Source organism: Hakea prostrata, chromosome 4 (assembly GCF_041222555.1).
Source record: "Hakea prostrata isolate BN-2017 chromosome 4, UWA_Hpros_2, whole genome shotgun sequence".
Classification (NCBI taxonomy): Eukaryota; Viridiplantae; Streptophyta; class Magnoliopsida; order Proteales; family Proteaceae; genus Hakea; species Hakea prostrata.
In genome coordinates this window covers 11,026,719-11,041,114 of record NC_142603.1, presented here as the reverse complement: position 1 = coordinate 11,041,114, position 14,396 = coordinate 11,026,719, and the positions used below count along the sequence as shown (strand labels likewise).

The following is a 14,396-nucleotide window of genomic DNA, read 5'->3' as shown; positions in this document are numbered from 1 at the left end:
GCTAATGCTAGAGTTTTTATTGAGTAAATTTTGATGAAGTGAACAAGCAGTTGGGAAGGCTGTGGCTAAACTTTTGCAATAAACTTCATAAACAAGAAAGATTTTTTTGTTATAGCAATACTAGAATGGTCATTCTGAGAATTTGGTCCATTGTGAAGCTGAAGCAGTTCGAGATGGTTTTTGTTCTGTCAATGTGACCGAGGACGGTTACTGATCAAATTAATTTACTTGTAACCAATGATTCTTATTACACAATACTGCATGACAAAGACTTCACTATACAAAATGAAGGGTAACCAGTCAATCCTCTTATATGTTGCTTTATCTTCTCTTTCATTTGTACAAAATGGAGAAAAAGTAAGGAAGGGGAAAACCAAGACTGTCATTTTCACAAAACCCATCCTCTTGGAATTGTATGACAATCTGTTTTCCTTAACTTGAGGATTATTGGGACATTCTCTAAGGCATTTAATCATTTCATGAGTTGTCTCGATATCAGGTACCGGAATGCAAAGTTGTGAGGCACCCATTCAATGATCTTGCTGGTTTTTCCATTCCGAAACTTGATCATGCTGGTCTTCCTCAGACTTTCAGGCATACACTGCCGGATCATCTCCACCACACTAGCAGGACTCAAACCTGTATCTTTTGCATAACACTCTACGATTTTCGGTAAAATGATTTTCTGTTCCTTGCGTACCCCATAGGTAGCCCGAATATACTCCTCTTTTGCAGCTTCAAGCTCCTGCAGCACCCTCTTGGGTGTGTAGACACGAACCTGAAGAATTTAAAAGACAATACTACAATAGTTCAGTTAAAAGTTCTGGTAAAGCAGAGTTGTTTGAAGGAGCTCAGAAGAATATAAACCAAGCACAGAATAAAAGCAGAAACAAGAATATCAATCATGCTATAAAAGAAACAAGCTTGACAAGCAAATGAAATGGAAATGTGGTATACCGCAGGATCCGAATGGCTTCCTGAACAAAGACCAAAATGTAAAAGTGGTTCTGGTTGTTCAATTGCATATGCTCTCCGATCATCTCCGGCCTTGAATTTTGACTTTATAGGAAAAAACAAACGATACCACTGTAAAAAGGGAAATTAGACTTTAGGTTGACATCCACATGATACTAGTAAACCACTTCATTTAGAATATAACACAAAAAAACTAGAATAAGGAGGAAAATAAGGACCAATTGATTCCAAACTTTACAGGAACACATCAAACAAGATTTAGATTAACCACAGGGAAATATTTACCTGCCCAGGACGAGGCATACGGCATCCCAGAATAGAATTCTGTATTGTGTCTGCACTAATGGTGTGACTTCCCACCTTGTATGCAGCCTGGATATTCATAAACACATGAAAACAAGATCTCAGTGACTCTGTTCCTTTTTTTTGGGGGGGGGGGGGGGTTTAGGTGGAGAGGGGGTCTGCTCACCTTAAGGTATAAAGAAAGTCTTTTCATATTATTTTGAGGAATCCCGTAAGTCAAAAATGCCTGCAGAGAAACAAAATGTAAATAGTTTTAACTTTCATGGCACAGACAGAATTATATAGAGCTTATGACAGCATGATACAAATATGTTTCTATAACAAAAAAGTATTGGACATTACATGCATCACCAGCGCATTATGTACATTGATCCAGAAAGCAAGCTTCTCTTCATGCTTCATCTTTCTAGGATCAACTTTTTCCAATCGACTGACAAGTGACCTGCAATACAAATGTCACAGTTCAAGCATATAAGTGCAATAACCAGAGCAAAAAATCATACAATATTTAGGATGGCCTATGAAACCCATTGCTTATAGCAGCAGAGACTTGAAAATGCAGAAGTTTGAACATATAGTTTTTATGATTTTGATCAAATTAGCTCACCTAAAATTTTGTAGCATGTCTTTACACTCATTCAGTTTTTTATTATCCCTACAAATCCTTGGTATCTCTACCATTGTGCTGTAAGGTCCACTAAAATCTTTCAACCCTTCCACACAAAAAGGATTTTCTAGCCATGCCTCAAAAGAAGAATCTTTCCTGCACCCAGGGCTCCATACATCATACTGATCCATTGGAGAAAAAGCACCACCTGATGTCAAGGATGAGATAGGAGAATATGATAGGCCATTATGCATCAGAGGGGGTTCTGCAAGCTTGAAATATATCTCTGACATGCACTTAATCATATCCTCTGAAATCCTATTTGGTGTCTCAGGAACATGGTCATCAATACATGTACCAAGAAGTTCTGCCAAACTGATTACATCTGAAGTGCCATTCTTTGTACGCTGTAGACAATCCATTAAGTCATAATTAGCGGAAGCCTATAAATTGTTGAATCCTACAGACCATCTGGAAATGTATGAAAATCAAACTACCTTGACCAGAGACAGAGGTTGAGAATGGCAAGCTCGTACAGCTCTACTTAGAGTTTCCCTTGGTGGACTTCTGGTGGAACAAGCTGGACGATGACATAACGAAGAATGGCTGCGGTGAACACCGGAACCTGATAGCATTTTGGCACCTTGAAAATCAGTGGAATCCTTGCACGCCTGACTTTCTGTTGATTGAGGAGTTATAGTTGAACATGCCGAACGATGACAAAGTGAAGAATGGCTACGGTGAATGCCAGAATCCAATAGCATTTTGGCACCCTGTACATCACTGAAATCCTTCCATGCCAGAGTTTTTCTTGGCAAAGGAGTTACAGCTGAACAAGCTGAACGATAACACAATGAGGAATGGCTGCGGTGAATGCCAGAATCTAATAATCTTTTGGCACCCTGTACCTCACCAGAATCCTTCATTGCCTTGACAATTGAGTCGTGATGTAAAGGAAGGCGAGCTGACCGAGCAGCAAAATTTTCTCTTTCTGACGATATAGCATGTCCAGAAATTTTCAGCAACATATCTTCTTTTCTGAATGAGGGTGAATTTACACTTTTATCTATGGAAGCTGGGGATAAGTCAGAACTTTTCTGGTCAAAAGCTTCACGGTACAGTGAGAGAAGGTATTGCTCCAAATACACAACTTCCAGCTCTAACACTGCAATTTCTTTGATCAATTCCTTGGCAGGCTGAATTCAAATATGGTCATGTTAATAAAAGAGAATGATAATGAAATTGCCAAACAGAAAAATAGAACGAAATAGAACAAATCAACTGATATAAGAATCCATAACTTTAGACATCATATTGATGTGGAAAAGGAAATTGTCAAACCAAGTGGTCAAAAAATGAACACCAGAGACATGAAAGCATTTTAAGATTGGAATATGTAAAAAAATTTATAAAAATAAAAAATAAAATAAAATAAAAAGTCTAAGTTCTAAACAAACCATGGTGCAATTATAAGCCACTAGAAATCATATTTCTCACTTGAGAGAAAGACAGCTACCTTTGGCGTTGAGTTTTCATTTGAAATATCATGGTCAGAAGATCTAGAGCCCAATGCCATTTCCAATGCACCCCGTACCACAAATTGATCGTCCAATCGCTTCTCAAGCTGTAAAATCTGTATAAGAGACCAATTACTGTCTAGAAATTAATTTTCTTCTTTTTTTATATTAATATCTTAGTTTTCTTGGGGGAACGTGGTGGGAGGAGGGATCGACTACAAAACCTAGATCTTAGGAGCAGGTTCCATTACATACATGAGCTTGCCATATTTTCTAGATCATAAAAGCCAAAAGACTTACTAAAGACATTCACCTTGATTGCAATGACTTATAGAGCAGTAAGAATGAACAAGGTTTTTGGCACATACATCTAGACTACAGAATAATCAAATGCCAAATAACTTTAGAACCTTGTAAATCTAATAAGCTATGAGAATCTGAAGATAACAAGTTCAGCTCCATACCTCTTGCTTCAAAGAGCTCTGTTCTCTCAACTTGGAAGAAAGACACTCCTTTGGTTCAGCATGGCCGTCTTCATGTCCCATGTCCTTGAACCAATCAAAACCCAAAATCAAACGCTTGGAAAATTTTAGCCAACCATCCAGATATTTTGTTGAATAAATAAAGTGATTAGTAACAATAACAGAACCTGAAAATCTTACCAATTTTAGATGATGAGGTTCTTCCTTGAAGTCTCTATTAGGATAACTGCCATGTGAAACAGAACAAGAAAATAGAGACTCAATAGAATGTATAAGAAATATTTCCAGGGTTAAGATGTTGTTTTTATTTGCTTCAAACCAATATACTATTTTTTGACCTTGGTATAAATGCAAATCATATTGATTCTTGTTTCTGTTAAACACCCAGATCAATGTTTACAAGAACCATTCTCCCCAGTCCACCCATCTCAGCTCCTAGTTTATAAAATAAGGAATAAGAAGAAAATAGAAGCAACGCCAATCCATTTTCCCCTGGAATATTGTACCTCCCATCAAACCATCACAGGCTTCTGTTTTCTTCTCCTACATAAAAGCTAAGGTTGACAATTAAGCACCCAGAAATCTCATAGGAGAAAATTCTAATAGCCCACCGAGGGTCTTCGTTTGATGTTTGAAAAGGTGAAATGTGAGAGTAATTTGATCCAATGGAACGAGAGAAATGGTTGGAAGGCAAAGAGACCATTTAATCTTGTGCTTTAAGTTAGGCAACCCATTGGGATTGTGATGCTGGGAAATTTATAAGATAATTTAGAGCTGCTCTATATTTCATTTTACCCCAAAACCGCTGCTGAACCATATACGATTCACATTGCCGACATGATGGAAAATAAGAGGGAAAGTGAGCAATTTATGATGAAATGAGACAGCTACCTGTTAGAACGCTTGTGTTGTGAAAGCTATTTCCAATAACTAAACAATGTATTCAAAGAAGAACCATCCCACTCTAACTTCAATCATTTGCGCACCTAAAGCCGCTTCAAAATGAAATCCCACAGTTGAAATCGATCGCCATGGCTAAAATTCCAGCAAGTTTTTCATCAGACAAAAGGCAAAGTACCCAGAATGGAAAAAACATACATTAACATCAGAGAAAATTCTCTAATAGAAACAAAGATATTAAGCAAAACTGAGACGACATTCACAAGAAAAGAGTACGAACCCAGGCTGGTTGTTGAGAACATGAAAAAGAGCACGCAAACCAAGCAGTACAACTGGATGGATGGGTTCTGTTTTGATCACAATTAGACTATGAACCCATACGTCCAATTTCTCAGCAACAGTGGACCCAATTGTACCTCCTCACCAACCGAAGGTGATTGTTCAATAAGAACAGGGAATGAACAAAACACTACTGCAAAACCTTACTCAAGTTCATAAATACTACATAGACAGGAAGAGTTTCCCCACAACTCTTTCTCTCTCCCCTCTGGCTCTGACCCTCTCCCAAGAACAACAAAACTTGCAAACTTTTTTTGTGGTGGTCTTTTCGCGCATTAAAAGAAGAACATCACTCGTCACCAAAAGTCACACTTCAATGTCAATGTCCAAAATAGAAAATTTTCTCTACACCAGATTGTCACAGGTCAAGACAAAAGAAAGCAAGGAAATAGTGGCTCTGAGTCAGTGTGTGTAACCCGAAATTATATAGCTTGGAGCAAACCATGGAAAAAACAAGTTGGAGTTGGTGACCGTCCCTATCCTGGCAAGTAGTACTGTAATTCCAGTTATAACCTCCTACAGGGTACTCCGTGGGTTCATTTGTCGAACATCTTTCACCGTTTCATTAGTCCTTAACCCTCCTTGCCAGTAACCACTAACATGAGGATTCAGATATACACCTTGAAGTAGCTGTGTAAGCAAGAACAAAACAAGGCCACTAATCAGACTAATCAGAACAAGGTCAAGGTGGGGTATTGTGAGCAAGCAAAGAGTTTTAGAAAGAGATAGAAGAAGACCTCAAAAGGGCTGAAAGGTGAGTGATAAAGGAGACACAGGTCATAGGATTCTCCAGAGAAGGGATGGAATTTTGTGGGTTCTTTTTGGCTAATTCTGAGAGGAATTTAAGAGACTGAGATACCCTAATTGTCCTACAGTGTCAAAGGAGTAACGTTTGTCACAGAATCAGGAAATAAAATATGTTTTAAGTGCTTGACCTTTTGCAAGATCGATATAAAAGAAAAATGTGCTTTGTGGTAGGGTGGGCACTGGGCAGGAGAAGGACCCCCCTTTCTTTTGTCGTAGTAGGAAGATGGGATCAGTCAGACATGGAAAAGCTTCTCTTTTTGCCACTGACCAGAGGAGTCTCTGGGAAAAGGGGGAGACAGAGAGAGAGAAAGAGAAAGCACATTGCTTGACTTTTTATTTGTAGTTGCAGAAAAGCCTAATAGCCTTACTGTAATCACATGAATCAAATCAGTATTTTAGTCCAAGAGTAGTTAGCAATCAGATCAAAATATGAGGGGCACTTTATTGGTTGTGTTTTTGGCTACCTAAAGGCTGAAGGATTCATCCTCTTCACCCCAGATCAGAAAAGGGAGAGAAGGTCTTCTTCCTGTTAATAATAATAAAAATAATGCAAGTAATCATAGTACATGTGGTAGTAGTTTGGTACTGTATATCTTAATGCCACCTTTCACATCCACTGTATCTAGAAAATGAGAAGCCCAACTTCCAAGAAATGACTGATCCTGTATTTTGATTTTTTCAGTTGAAAGACTTCTGAGTTCTAAATTATATAAAATCCATTCTAAGACAAGATATAGTAAGATACATAAGAAGGATTTCTGTGGTCTGGGGTGAATTACATCATATGGGCAGAGTCTTAATTTTAGTTTAGTTTTTAACCACACCAGAGTCAAGAAATTTCAATTCCAAAAATATTAGGAATTTTACATAATCTTTTCTTTTTCATTATTATTATTACTATTTAAGTAAGAACAGGTCTTAACACAATAGTCAATGGATCAAGATTATAATTTTGAAATTTAGTTTTTTTTTTTGGTAACCAATTTTGAAATTTAGTATTGAAACAGCTTCTCAATAAGATTGCAAAGAAAAACTGCCTTCCAAACTCTATTTTAACAAAATCTTCCGCATTGAATTCACCATGTTTAGGACTTTTTTAATGTTTATAAAATTAACCTTTCACATAATCCGAATACCACTGTAGTTGAATATATAGACAAGTGAAACTTCTATTTTATCTTTTGTAGTCTCGAATTTTGAGAGAAACTTCTATTTTATCTCTGGTTATGTAAAATTTCTAACTTATTGGTTGGACAAGATGTGGTAGTTACCGATGCTTAAATAAAATTGTATTTTTCTTTTTATGATTTCATTTTACTTAGTCACTTAATTAATAAATGAAACTAACAGACATGCTTGTGGTTCTATATGAGGTCATCAATATTTCCACAACATTCTTAATTGGCAACTCAAGAAAAGTTAAACCTAAAAATAAAAATCTGACAGATAAAAAATACACAAACTCCCATATTGCATAGGTACTAGCCAATTCAGAAGCAATTTTCTGAACAGTAAGACAGGAATAGATGCTTTGAGTTTTCATTTTCGAGAGTCTTCATGATTTAAAATTTGGAACTGTTCTTGAGAAGCTGTAGTTTTCATTAAAATTTTTGTATGAGAAAGGAAGAGTCAAAGAGCACAAAGTTCTATACTTTGTTTTTAACTCAACTTTAGCAGGATTTCCAAGATCAACTAGATTATAGGGATGCTCAATATCAGTGATATCATAAAGGGAGTGCTAAAGTAGCTCAACCCTTTCAGTAAAAGGCATTTGGACAAGCGAGTCAATGCCAATGATATGCAGCAAAAGGCATCTCTCGTTCCCTGCTTTGGCCCCTCACCCCTCTGGACCTCATTAGCCACCATTGAAGATTTATTAAACAAAACCCACTATCACACTCAGTCACTCACGAACAGTAACCAGATACTGAATTCTGATAGTCTCACGCATCCCCATGCACCATGTATGCATTGCAGCAATCTGGAAAGAAGAGCAAAGCAAAAGTAAGGAAAAAGCATTTCTAATGTTGTTTAATGTTGATCTCAAACCCAGAACGAGCATCATCAATGCATGGCTGTGGGGTTTACCATTTTACACGCCTGAAGGGGTTCAGAGAGAAACAAACTTGACCCAGGACCCCAGAGATAGAGAGAGAGAGAAGAAAGCAATTATTTTTTTCAACTAAACTGACCAAATGAGTGAATAATGGGTTATGGGTCAAATGAAGCATTAGATGATTACCCAAAAAAAAAGAAAAAAATGAAGCATTAGAGAAAGATCTTCTTTGTCTGTGCCAGTCTTGATGCCGTTGCGTGTGGGTTTGTGTTTGTATGTGCGTGCCTGATCAAACAAGCAAAGACAGATCATAATAACCCCATTAGGCGCATGGGCATGCTTTCTAACCAGCTTTTCTGTTCTCAACTTTCATTCAACTCTCTTTTGACGACCATATGATATTTAGCTACCACAGAAACTAAAAGTGAAAGAACCCTTTTATTAGCTTTTAGCTAGAAAACGAAATTCAAATCTGGGTTCCTGAAGCAGATCAAATGTTACACCACGACACAACCCCTGAAGAACTATACTAAGTTCTAAGTGACCTGTTGGTGCAGATTTTGTCGGGGTCTGTGAACGTATCATGAATTTCACACGAAACCTAACCAGATCTGGCTTGATCTAAACTGGAACTCACTCTCTCCTGCAAGATAGAAGAAGCATTATTAGAAACATAGCCAATCAGTTGAATCGACATTCCGTCTATGACGGTCATGTCAGTGAGGGTTGAAGGATTAGGGTTGGAGCTCTAGAAGTACTTGAATGCTTAAAGGTGGTAAAGTGTAGATTTTATTGAGTGAATTCGAATCAACCAATGGTTTGAACCAAATACGGGTTTAACCTGAAAATCATATGAGGATCTAATCCTTTAAAGTGTTCAATCGACGGTTAAGGGAAACTCGAGTCAAATAAAAGAATCTATAAATAGGGTTGTGACATGCACAAAAGACCGGTCGAATTAACACAAACCGGGTTGTGGGTGATTTATTCACAATATGACCCAATACAATATAATGCACTATCAAGGATAATGGTCTAGTGGTCATAAACTTTCATAAACTTACTCTCATGCAGTTTGATGGTCCTCATGTCTCGGGTTTAGATCACATGGTTCTCTATTTCTAGCATTGGCCAATTGGACAATTGTGCGCTCTACCACTTCGCCTCAATAGCAGAGCTAGGTGCAGATACAGATCGTCATACGAGATGCAAGATGATCCCGAACCGATTTCATAACAAGCATCCATCACCAATCACATTCCACATCCCACTTCCTTCCTCTGGTTGCCTCGGGTAGGCAATCATTCCAGCTTCAGAAGCAAGTGAACCGGGTGAGGAAGGAACAAGCAACGGCCAAGGGCATGGGATCACTATCAACGGGAGTGGCACAAGATCGCCATTACTGCATCCCTTCTTTTTATTTAGTCAAAGAAAAATTTTAACTCTTAATAAATATATTTGTGTAAATGCAAAACTGAGGATGCATGATCGAAAAAAAAAACTCTAATTTAGTTTCATCAAGAAAGAATATATATCTATCTTTTTGTGAATGCAAATTTATTAACATCTCACCATCCACTTCAGTTTAAGTGTCCTTGTATTGATCCTATAATAATAATTTGTATTAAATCTCTAATAATTAATCACCTTAAAATATTCTGATATGACAGTAAGAGTAATTTTTTTTTATATAACATATTTATTTGTACTCACATGTTTTATGTTAATAATGTTTTGTGTTGATAGTCTAAATGCAACATTGTCTTTTACAAATTTATGTATTTCAAGAAGTTGTTGAGTTAGTTACACGATTCATATCAATAGCTTTGAAAAGAGATTACTACTTCATGTTAATCAAATTCAACCAAGCAAATCATGAATTAAATAATTATATTAAATATTAAAAAATAAATGATGACACCTGATGAATACTAAGTAAACGAAATAATGTAAATTTTTTTATATGAATTCACCTCCACTACATCTGTAAAATAACTTTTTAATATATAATTTAAATATATGATAGAGTTTCATTTCGGATCTCAAAAATATTCAAATCATTGACCTCATACATAAAACCTTATACCTTAAGGATCATCTGAATTCTTACAAATTAATAAATGCTACAAACATTTATATTCACATTCTCATATATTCACCTTTAATTCTTAAATGTATTTTTCCACACGGGGTTCAGTGTCGTTTTACAAATTACTCTATTAATCTCATTTATAAGACATTTGGATGTCGAGAAAAGAAAAAAATAATAATTTTTTTTTTAAAATTTGAGAATAAAGAAAGAAACGCTATAAAACACTCATTCCATTATCATGATTTTTGACTCATCATGTTTCTTTTCCTATTTTCTTAGATAAAAGAAAAAATTTCCAGAATAGTTGGTTCAAAATTAAATTTGTATAATTCTTCATGTGTTGGAAGTTGGAACCATTTCAAAAACAGAACGATACAGTTTTTGATAACACAGTATCAGGTGTGGTACGGTTCAAAAACATTTCCTTGCATGAAACCGTTGGTATAATACCAAAACCATAATATATATATTATTTAGGGGTTTATACGTACAAATATGTTTATCATTGGATTTAACTAAAAGAAAATAAGTATACAAATAAACTAAGGAGAGGTCATGGGTTTATACGTGTGTATATATATATATACTAATGCAGGTTGGTAGAGTGGTAGAGATCCATACTTCTTGCGTGCACTTTGATTATATCCTCAGGGGAGAGACGCTGTCTGCAAGGATCGAACCCGTCTCTCCCCTGAGGATATAATCAAAGTGCACGCAAGCTTTCGACCCGGATGAATGAACACCAACCAAATCTCGAGAAAAAAAAAAAAAAAAAAAAAGTATACAAATAGTCAAATTTGATGTCTTACTTTGTATTATTTGAACAGACTTTGTGCGTGGTGGTTGAGTCTGATAATTTGGAACTCATAAATTCCAATAATGTAGGTGCGCCGGTTGGTCGTGGAAGCAAAAGAGTAGGTTGTATCGTACATTACCCTAGTTGGGTATGCCCTTGGTGGACTATAAGCTTATGTTCCCAAGTTAGGTAATAGTGCAACTGACCGCTCTGGGAGGACGTTTTAGCCACTTTCCAATCCTTGGTTCTTTGACTTGATGGAGTTAAGCCGAGTGTGTTGTTCCCATCTTTCTCAATAGAAGTTTAGCCCATTGTTTTTTTGGAAAAAAAAACCCTTTTAAGCCCATCTTTTTTGGAGAAAAATACCCTTTCTTAAAGACTTAATTACAATTCCTGCAATGAAAATTTTCAAATGGACCCATTCAAAGCCCAGCCTAAAATTTATGGGCTTTGCATGGGGCTTTCTGAGCCCGTAATTCAGATTCGGCCCAAAAATAGCCCCAAGATTTTGTAAAACCTGGGTCGATCTTCCACCTGTTTTCAGAGATAAGCTAATTTACTATGGTCATGATTTCAATTTTAGTCTTACGAAAAAAAAAGGATTTCAAGTTTAGCAACTCCAAGCGTGAGTGCTTCCATTAGTTGTAATCCTTCCTTCAGAGCATGGGTTTCTGCTTCTGCAAATGAATTAATTACCCTGCTACAAGATCTTGCCAAGAGAGTGTATTAGAATTATAAGTTTGCAAATGCAGCACAAAACAGTAGAGAGGATAGAAGACTAATTGGTCTCCCTTATATAGAACAGCACAAGCCAAGTAACTACAGACAATCTTAACTAGATAAACTGCCGACAGCACCACCAGCCATGGACGAGAGCCCCCAGGACAAATTAGGCGCAAGATAGAGAGCCATACCACCCAAACCAGCAAACAACACAGAAAGCAATATTGCACCGCATAGCAAAAGATCATATGGAAGTGCATGCTTTTTTTTGGGTGAATGAAATAATCATTAACCAAAACCTCAGAGGGGAGAAGAATGTACAGAAGAAAAAAAAGGTGGGGAAGGGGATTATAATCTACTTGAAGGCAAAAAAAAAAAAAGAGCCAAAAGTTTACGATACAACAATAAGTAAAAGGTGTCCAAAACCGAAGGATGGGAAAGGAACAGCAATCAAATCAAGAGATCTGAATTTGGAGGTTCATCTAAGGCTCTGCTCTCACCAAATAAAGTGCATGTTGAATCAATTAAATCATTATTTCAACCATTTAAGCTTCAACTGATGGGTTCTGAAAAGTTCAAAAATCTCCAAAATGCAGCGACGAATCATGTTGCCCTATCACTGACAGTAATATTATGAGGTTCTCTAAATCTGTTTCAGTTCTTTTGCCACCTCAATCATTGCAGGTCTCTCCTCAGATTTTCCTCTTGTACATCTCAGGGCAAGCTCCATGGAAGCTTGCAACTGCTGCTCGTTAATCATCCCTCCTTCCAAAACAGTAGGTGCCAAGACTTCAATCAATCGATTATCATCCAAAAACGACTTCACGTGATCACGTAAGAAAGCACTTAAACCGCTGTTCTCACGGCGTATGTTAAAGGCCTCTTTTCCAGTTAAGAGTTCAAGCAGAAGCATTCCAAAGCTATATACATCACTCTTCTCGGTTAGATGAGACAAGTAAAAGCTCTCAGGATCGATAAATCCAGGAAACCCTCTAACGCCATTAACTTCTACATGTGTTTCACCTGGTGGAATCGATATAGAAGATGTGAAATCTGTTAACTTGGCAACCCATTTATGATCCAAGAAAACATTACTGGGTCTTATGTCGCGATGTACAATGAGCTCAGAAGTGGCCATTTGGAGATAACTAACTGCGTTAGTAACCTCGGTTGCAATCCTCAGTCTTGTCTCCCATGATAATGGCAGATAAGTTCTTGTTGAAGACTCATCTACCTTCCCATGAATCTGGTCAAACAGAACTCCATTGGATGCAAATTCATAAACAAGAATAGGAACCTCAGTTTCCAAGCAGCAGCCCAAGAGCCTCAAGATATTGCTATGGTTCAATTGTGATGCTATCACAATTTCTCTTATACTCTCTCCCAACCAATACCTCTTTCCCCTACCCTCAAACCTTTTAACAGAAACCATTTCATCTTCGTGGATTCCTTTGTACAACTTATAGGATCCATCTTGACGAATTATTTGGTTTTGGTCATAATTATTGGTGGCTTTCTGGAGATCGATAGCAGAGAATACACGGACTGGATTAGCTTTGCCACCACTAGAAGAAACTAGCTGTTCTAACAACAACGCCCCATTCTTCAAAAAGAATTCTTCATTTCCAGTTTCAGACTGTTTATACTCCTTTTCAGAATCTACTCTTAAGCAAGGCAGCATATCTACTAATTTATGATGCCAAAGATAGAATTAGTACAGAGAACAGAAAAGGAAAGTAATCAATAAAACAAGAACAGATCCACTGACCTTAGGTATGGTAGAGGAATCTTTGATCATGGAATGAAGGGATTGAGATTGTTCAAAGTAATAAACAGACTATGGAAGAATACTCATCGATTCTTATTTGGATAGAGGACAATTAAAACGCGTTGATTACTATACTAAGGAGGAAGAGCGACGGACCAAAGAGGGAAACGACGAACGAGTTTCACTAGATGATCGATCGGGGTAAGAGGTTTTGTTATGCTTTTAAATGACAAGAATACCCCCGCGGTGCGCCCCTGTTTCACCGCCTATTAAAAAAAAAAAATGAGGATTAAATTTAAATTTTAAGAATTAAAAACCTCTCTTTTTTTTTTTTTTTTTTACTCTAATTAGTATGTGATTTTCTTGCAAATTTTCACTTATTGATTTATTTATTTATTTATTTATTTATCTTTCGTTCAAATTTTATAAGAAATAGATAACCAAACTTTAAAAAATAATTTAATTGGTGGAACAATAATATTAAAAGATATTATTATATTTACATCTTGTGAAAAATACACAAGCAAAACACCTACATCCACAAAAAAAATCTCACTATATTTTCAAGAAACTTCACATCAGTCTCACACTCATAAAGTGAAACTCTTTTCATCACTATCATCTAGATAAGTCAATTTTAAAAATAGATACATTTAAGTTATCCCATTCCCACATGGACTATTCGTAAGAAAACTTAAAATTCTAATTTCAATATAATTACAATTTTAACAAAGTACTAATAATTAATGCAAACCTCGTTTCAACCACAATTACAATCGAAACTATAATTATATAAACCATAGAATACAAGACACCCAAACCCGACAAATATTCCCTAAACATGAAATGAATGTAAAGCAGATTTTCGTTATTAGCAATACAAACCGAACCAAAACACTCATAAATGATCTGATCGGTTTCTATTTCAAAAATGAAAACAGAAAAGGCACTATGAATATTCTTACACGTTTCCATACATAAGAGTCAATGGCTTGATAAGCACGTAACATATTCCAGACACAATGCGCGCC

General features: G+C 36.5%; 2 protein-coding genes across 3 annotated transcripts; both read right to left on the bottom strand.

The window, feature by feature from the left end:
- Positions 1-52: 52 nt before the first annotated feature.
- Positions 53-6,410, bottom strand: LOC149017840 (uncharacterized). The gene is made up of 12 exons (XM_089152166.1): positions 5,065-6,410; positions 4,776-4,919; positions 4,065-4,110; positions 3,867-3,950; positions 3,402-3,518; positions 2,383-3,081; positions 1,886-2,292; positions 1,621-1,720; positions 1,445-1,504; positions 1,261-1,347; positions 958-1,086; positions 53-778 (listed from the first exon to the last, which is right to left on the bottom strand). The coding sequence occupies exons 4-12, from the start codon at positions 3,945-3,947 to the stop codon at positions 473-475; spliced, it is 1,986 nt and encodes a 661-aa protein (XP_089008292.1). The 5' UTR covers positions 3,948-3,950; positions 4,065-4,110; positions 4,776-4,919; positions 5,065-6,410; the 3' UTR covers positions 53-472.
- A 5,469-nt stretch (positions 6,411-11,879) lies between these two features.
- Positions 11,880-13,538, bottom strand: LOC149017839 (serine/threonine-protein kinase ZRK1-like). Of its 2 annotated transcripts, none has more exons than XM_089154235.1 (2): positions 13,366-13,538; positions 11,880-13,283 (listed from the first exon to the last, which is right to left on the bottom strand). In XM_089154235.1, the coding sequence occupies exon 2, from the start codon at positions 13,276-13,278 to the stop codon at positions 12,241-12,243; it is 1,038 nt and encodes a 345-aa protein (XP_089010361.1). In that variant the 5' UTR covers positions 13,279-13,283; positions 13,366-13,538; the 3' UTR covers positions 11,880-12,240. The 2 variants fall into 2 exon arrangements, with proteins under 2 accessions (XP_089010361.1, XP_089010359.1); XM_089154233.1 differs by having other exon boundaries at positions 11,880-13,280.
- Between the last annotated feature and the right edge of the window lie 858 nt (positions 13,539-14,396).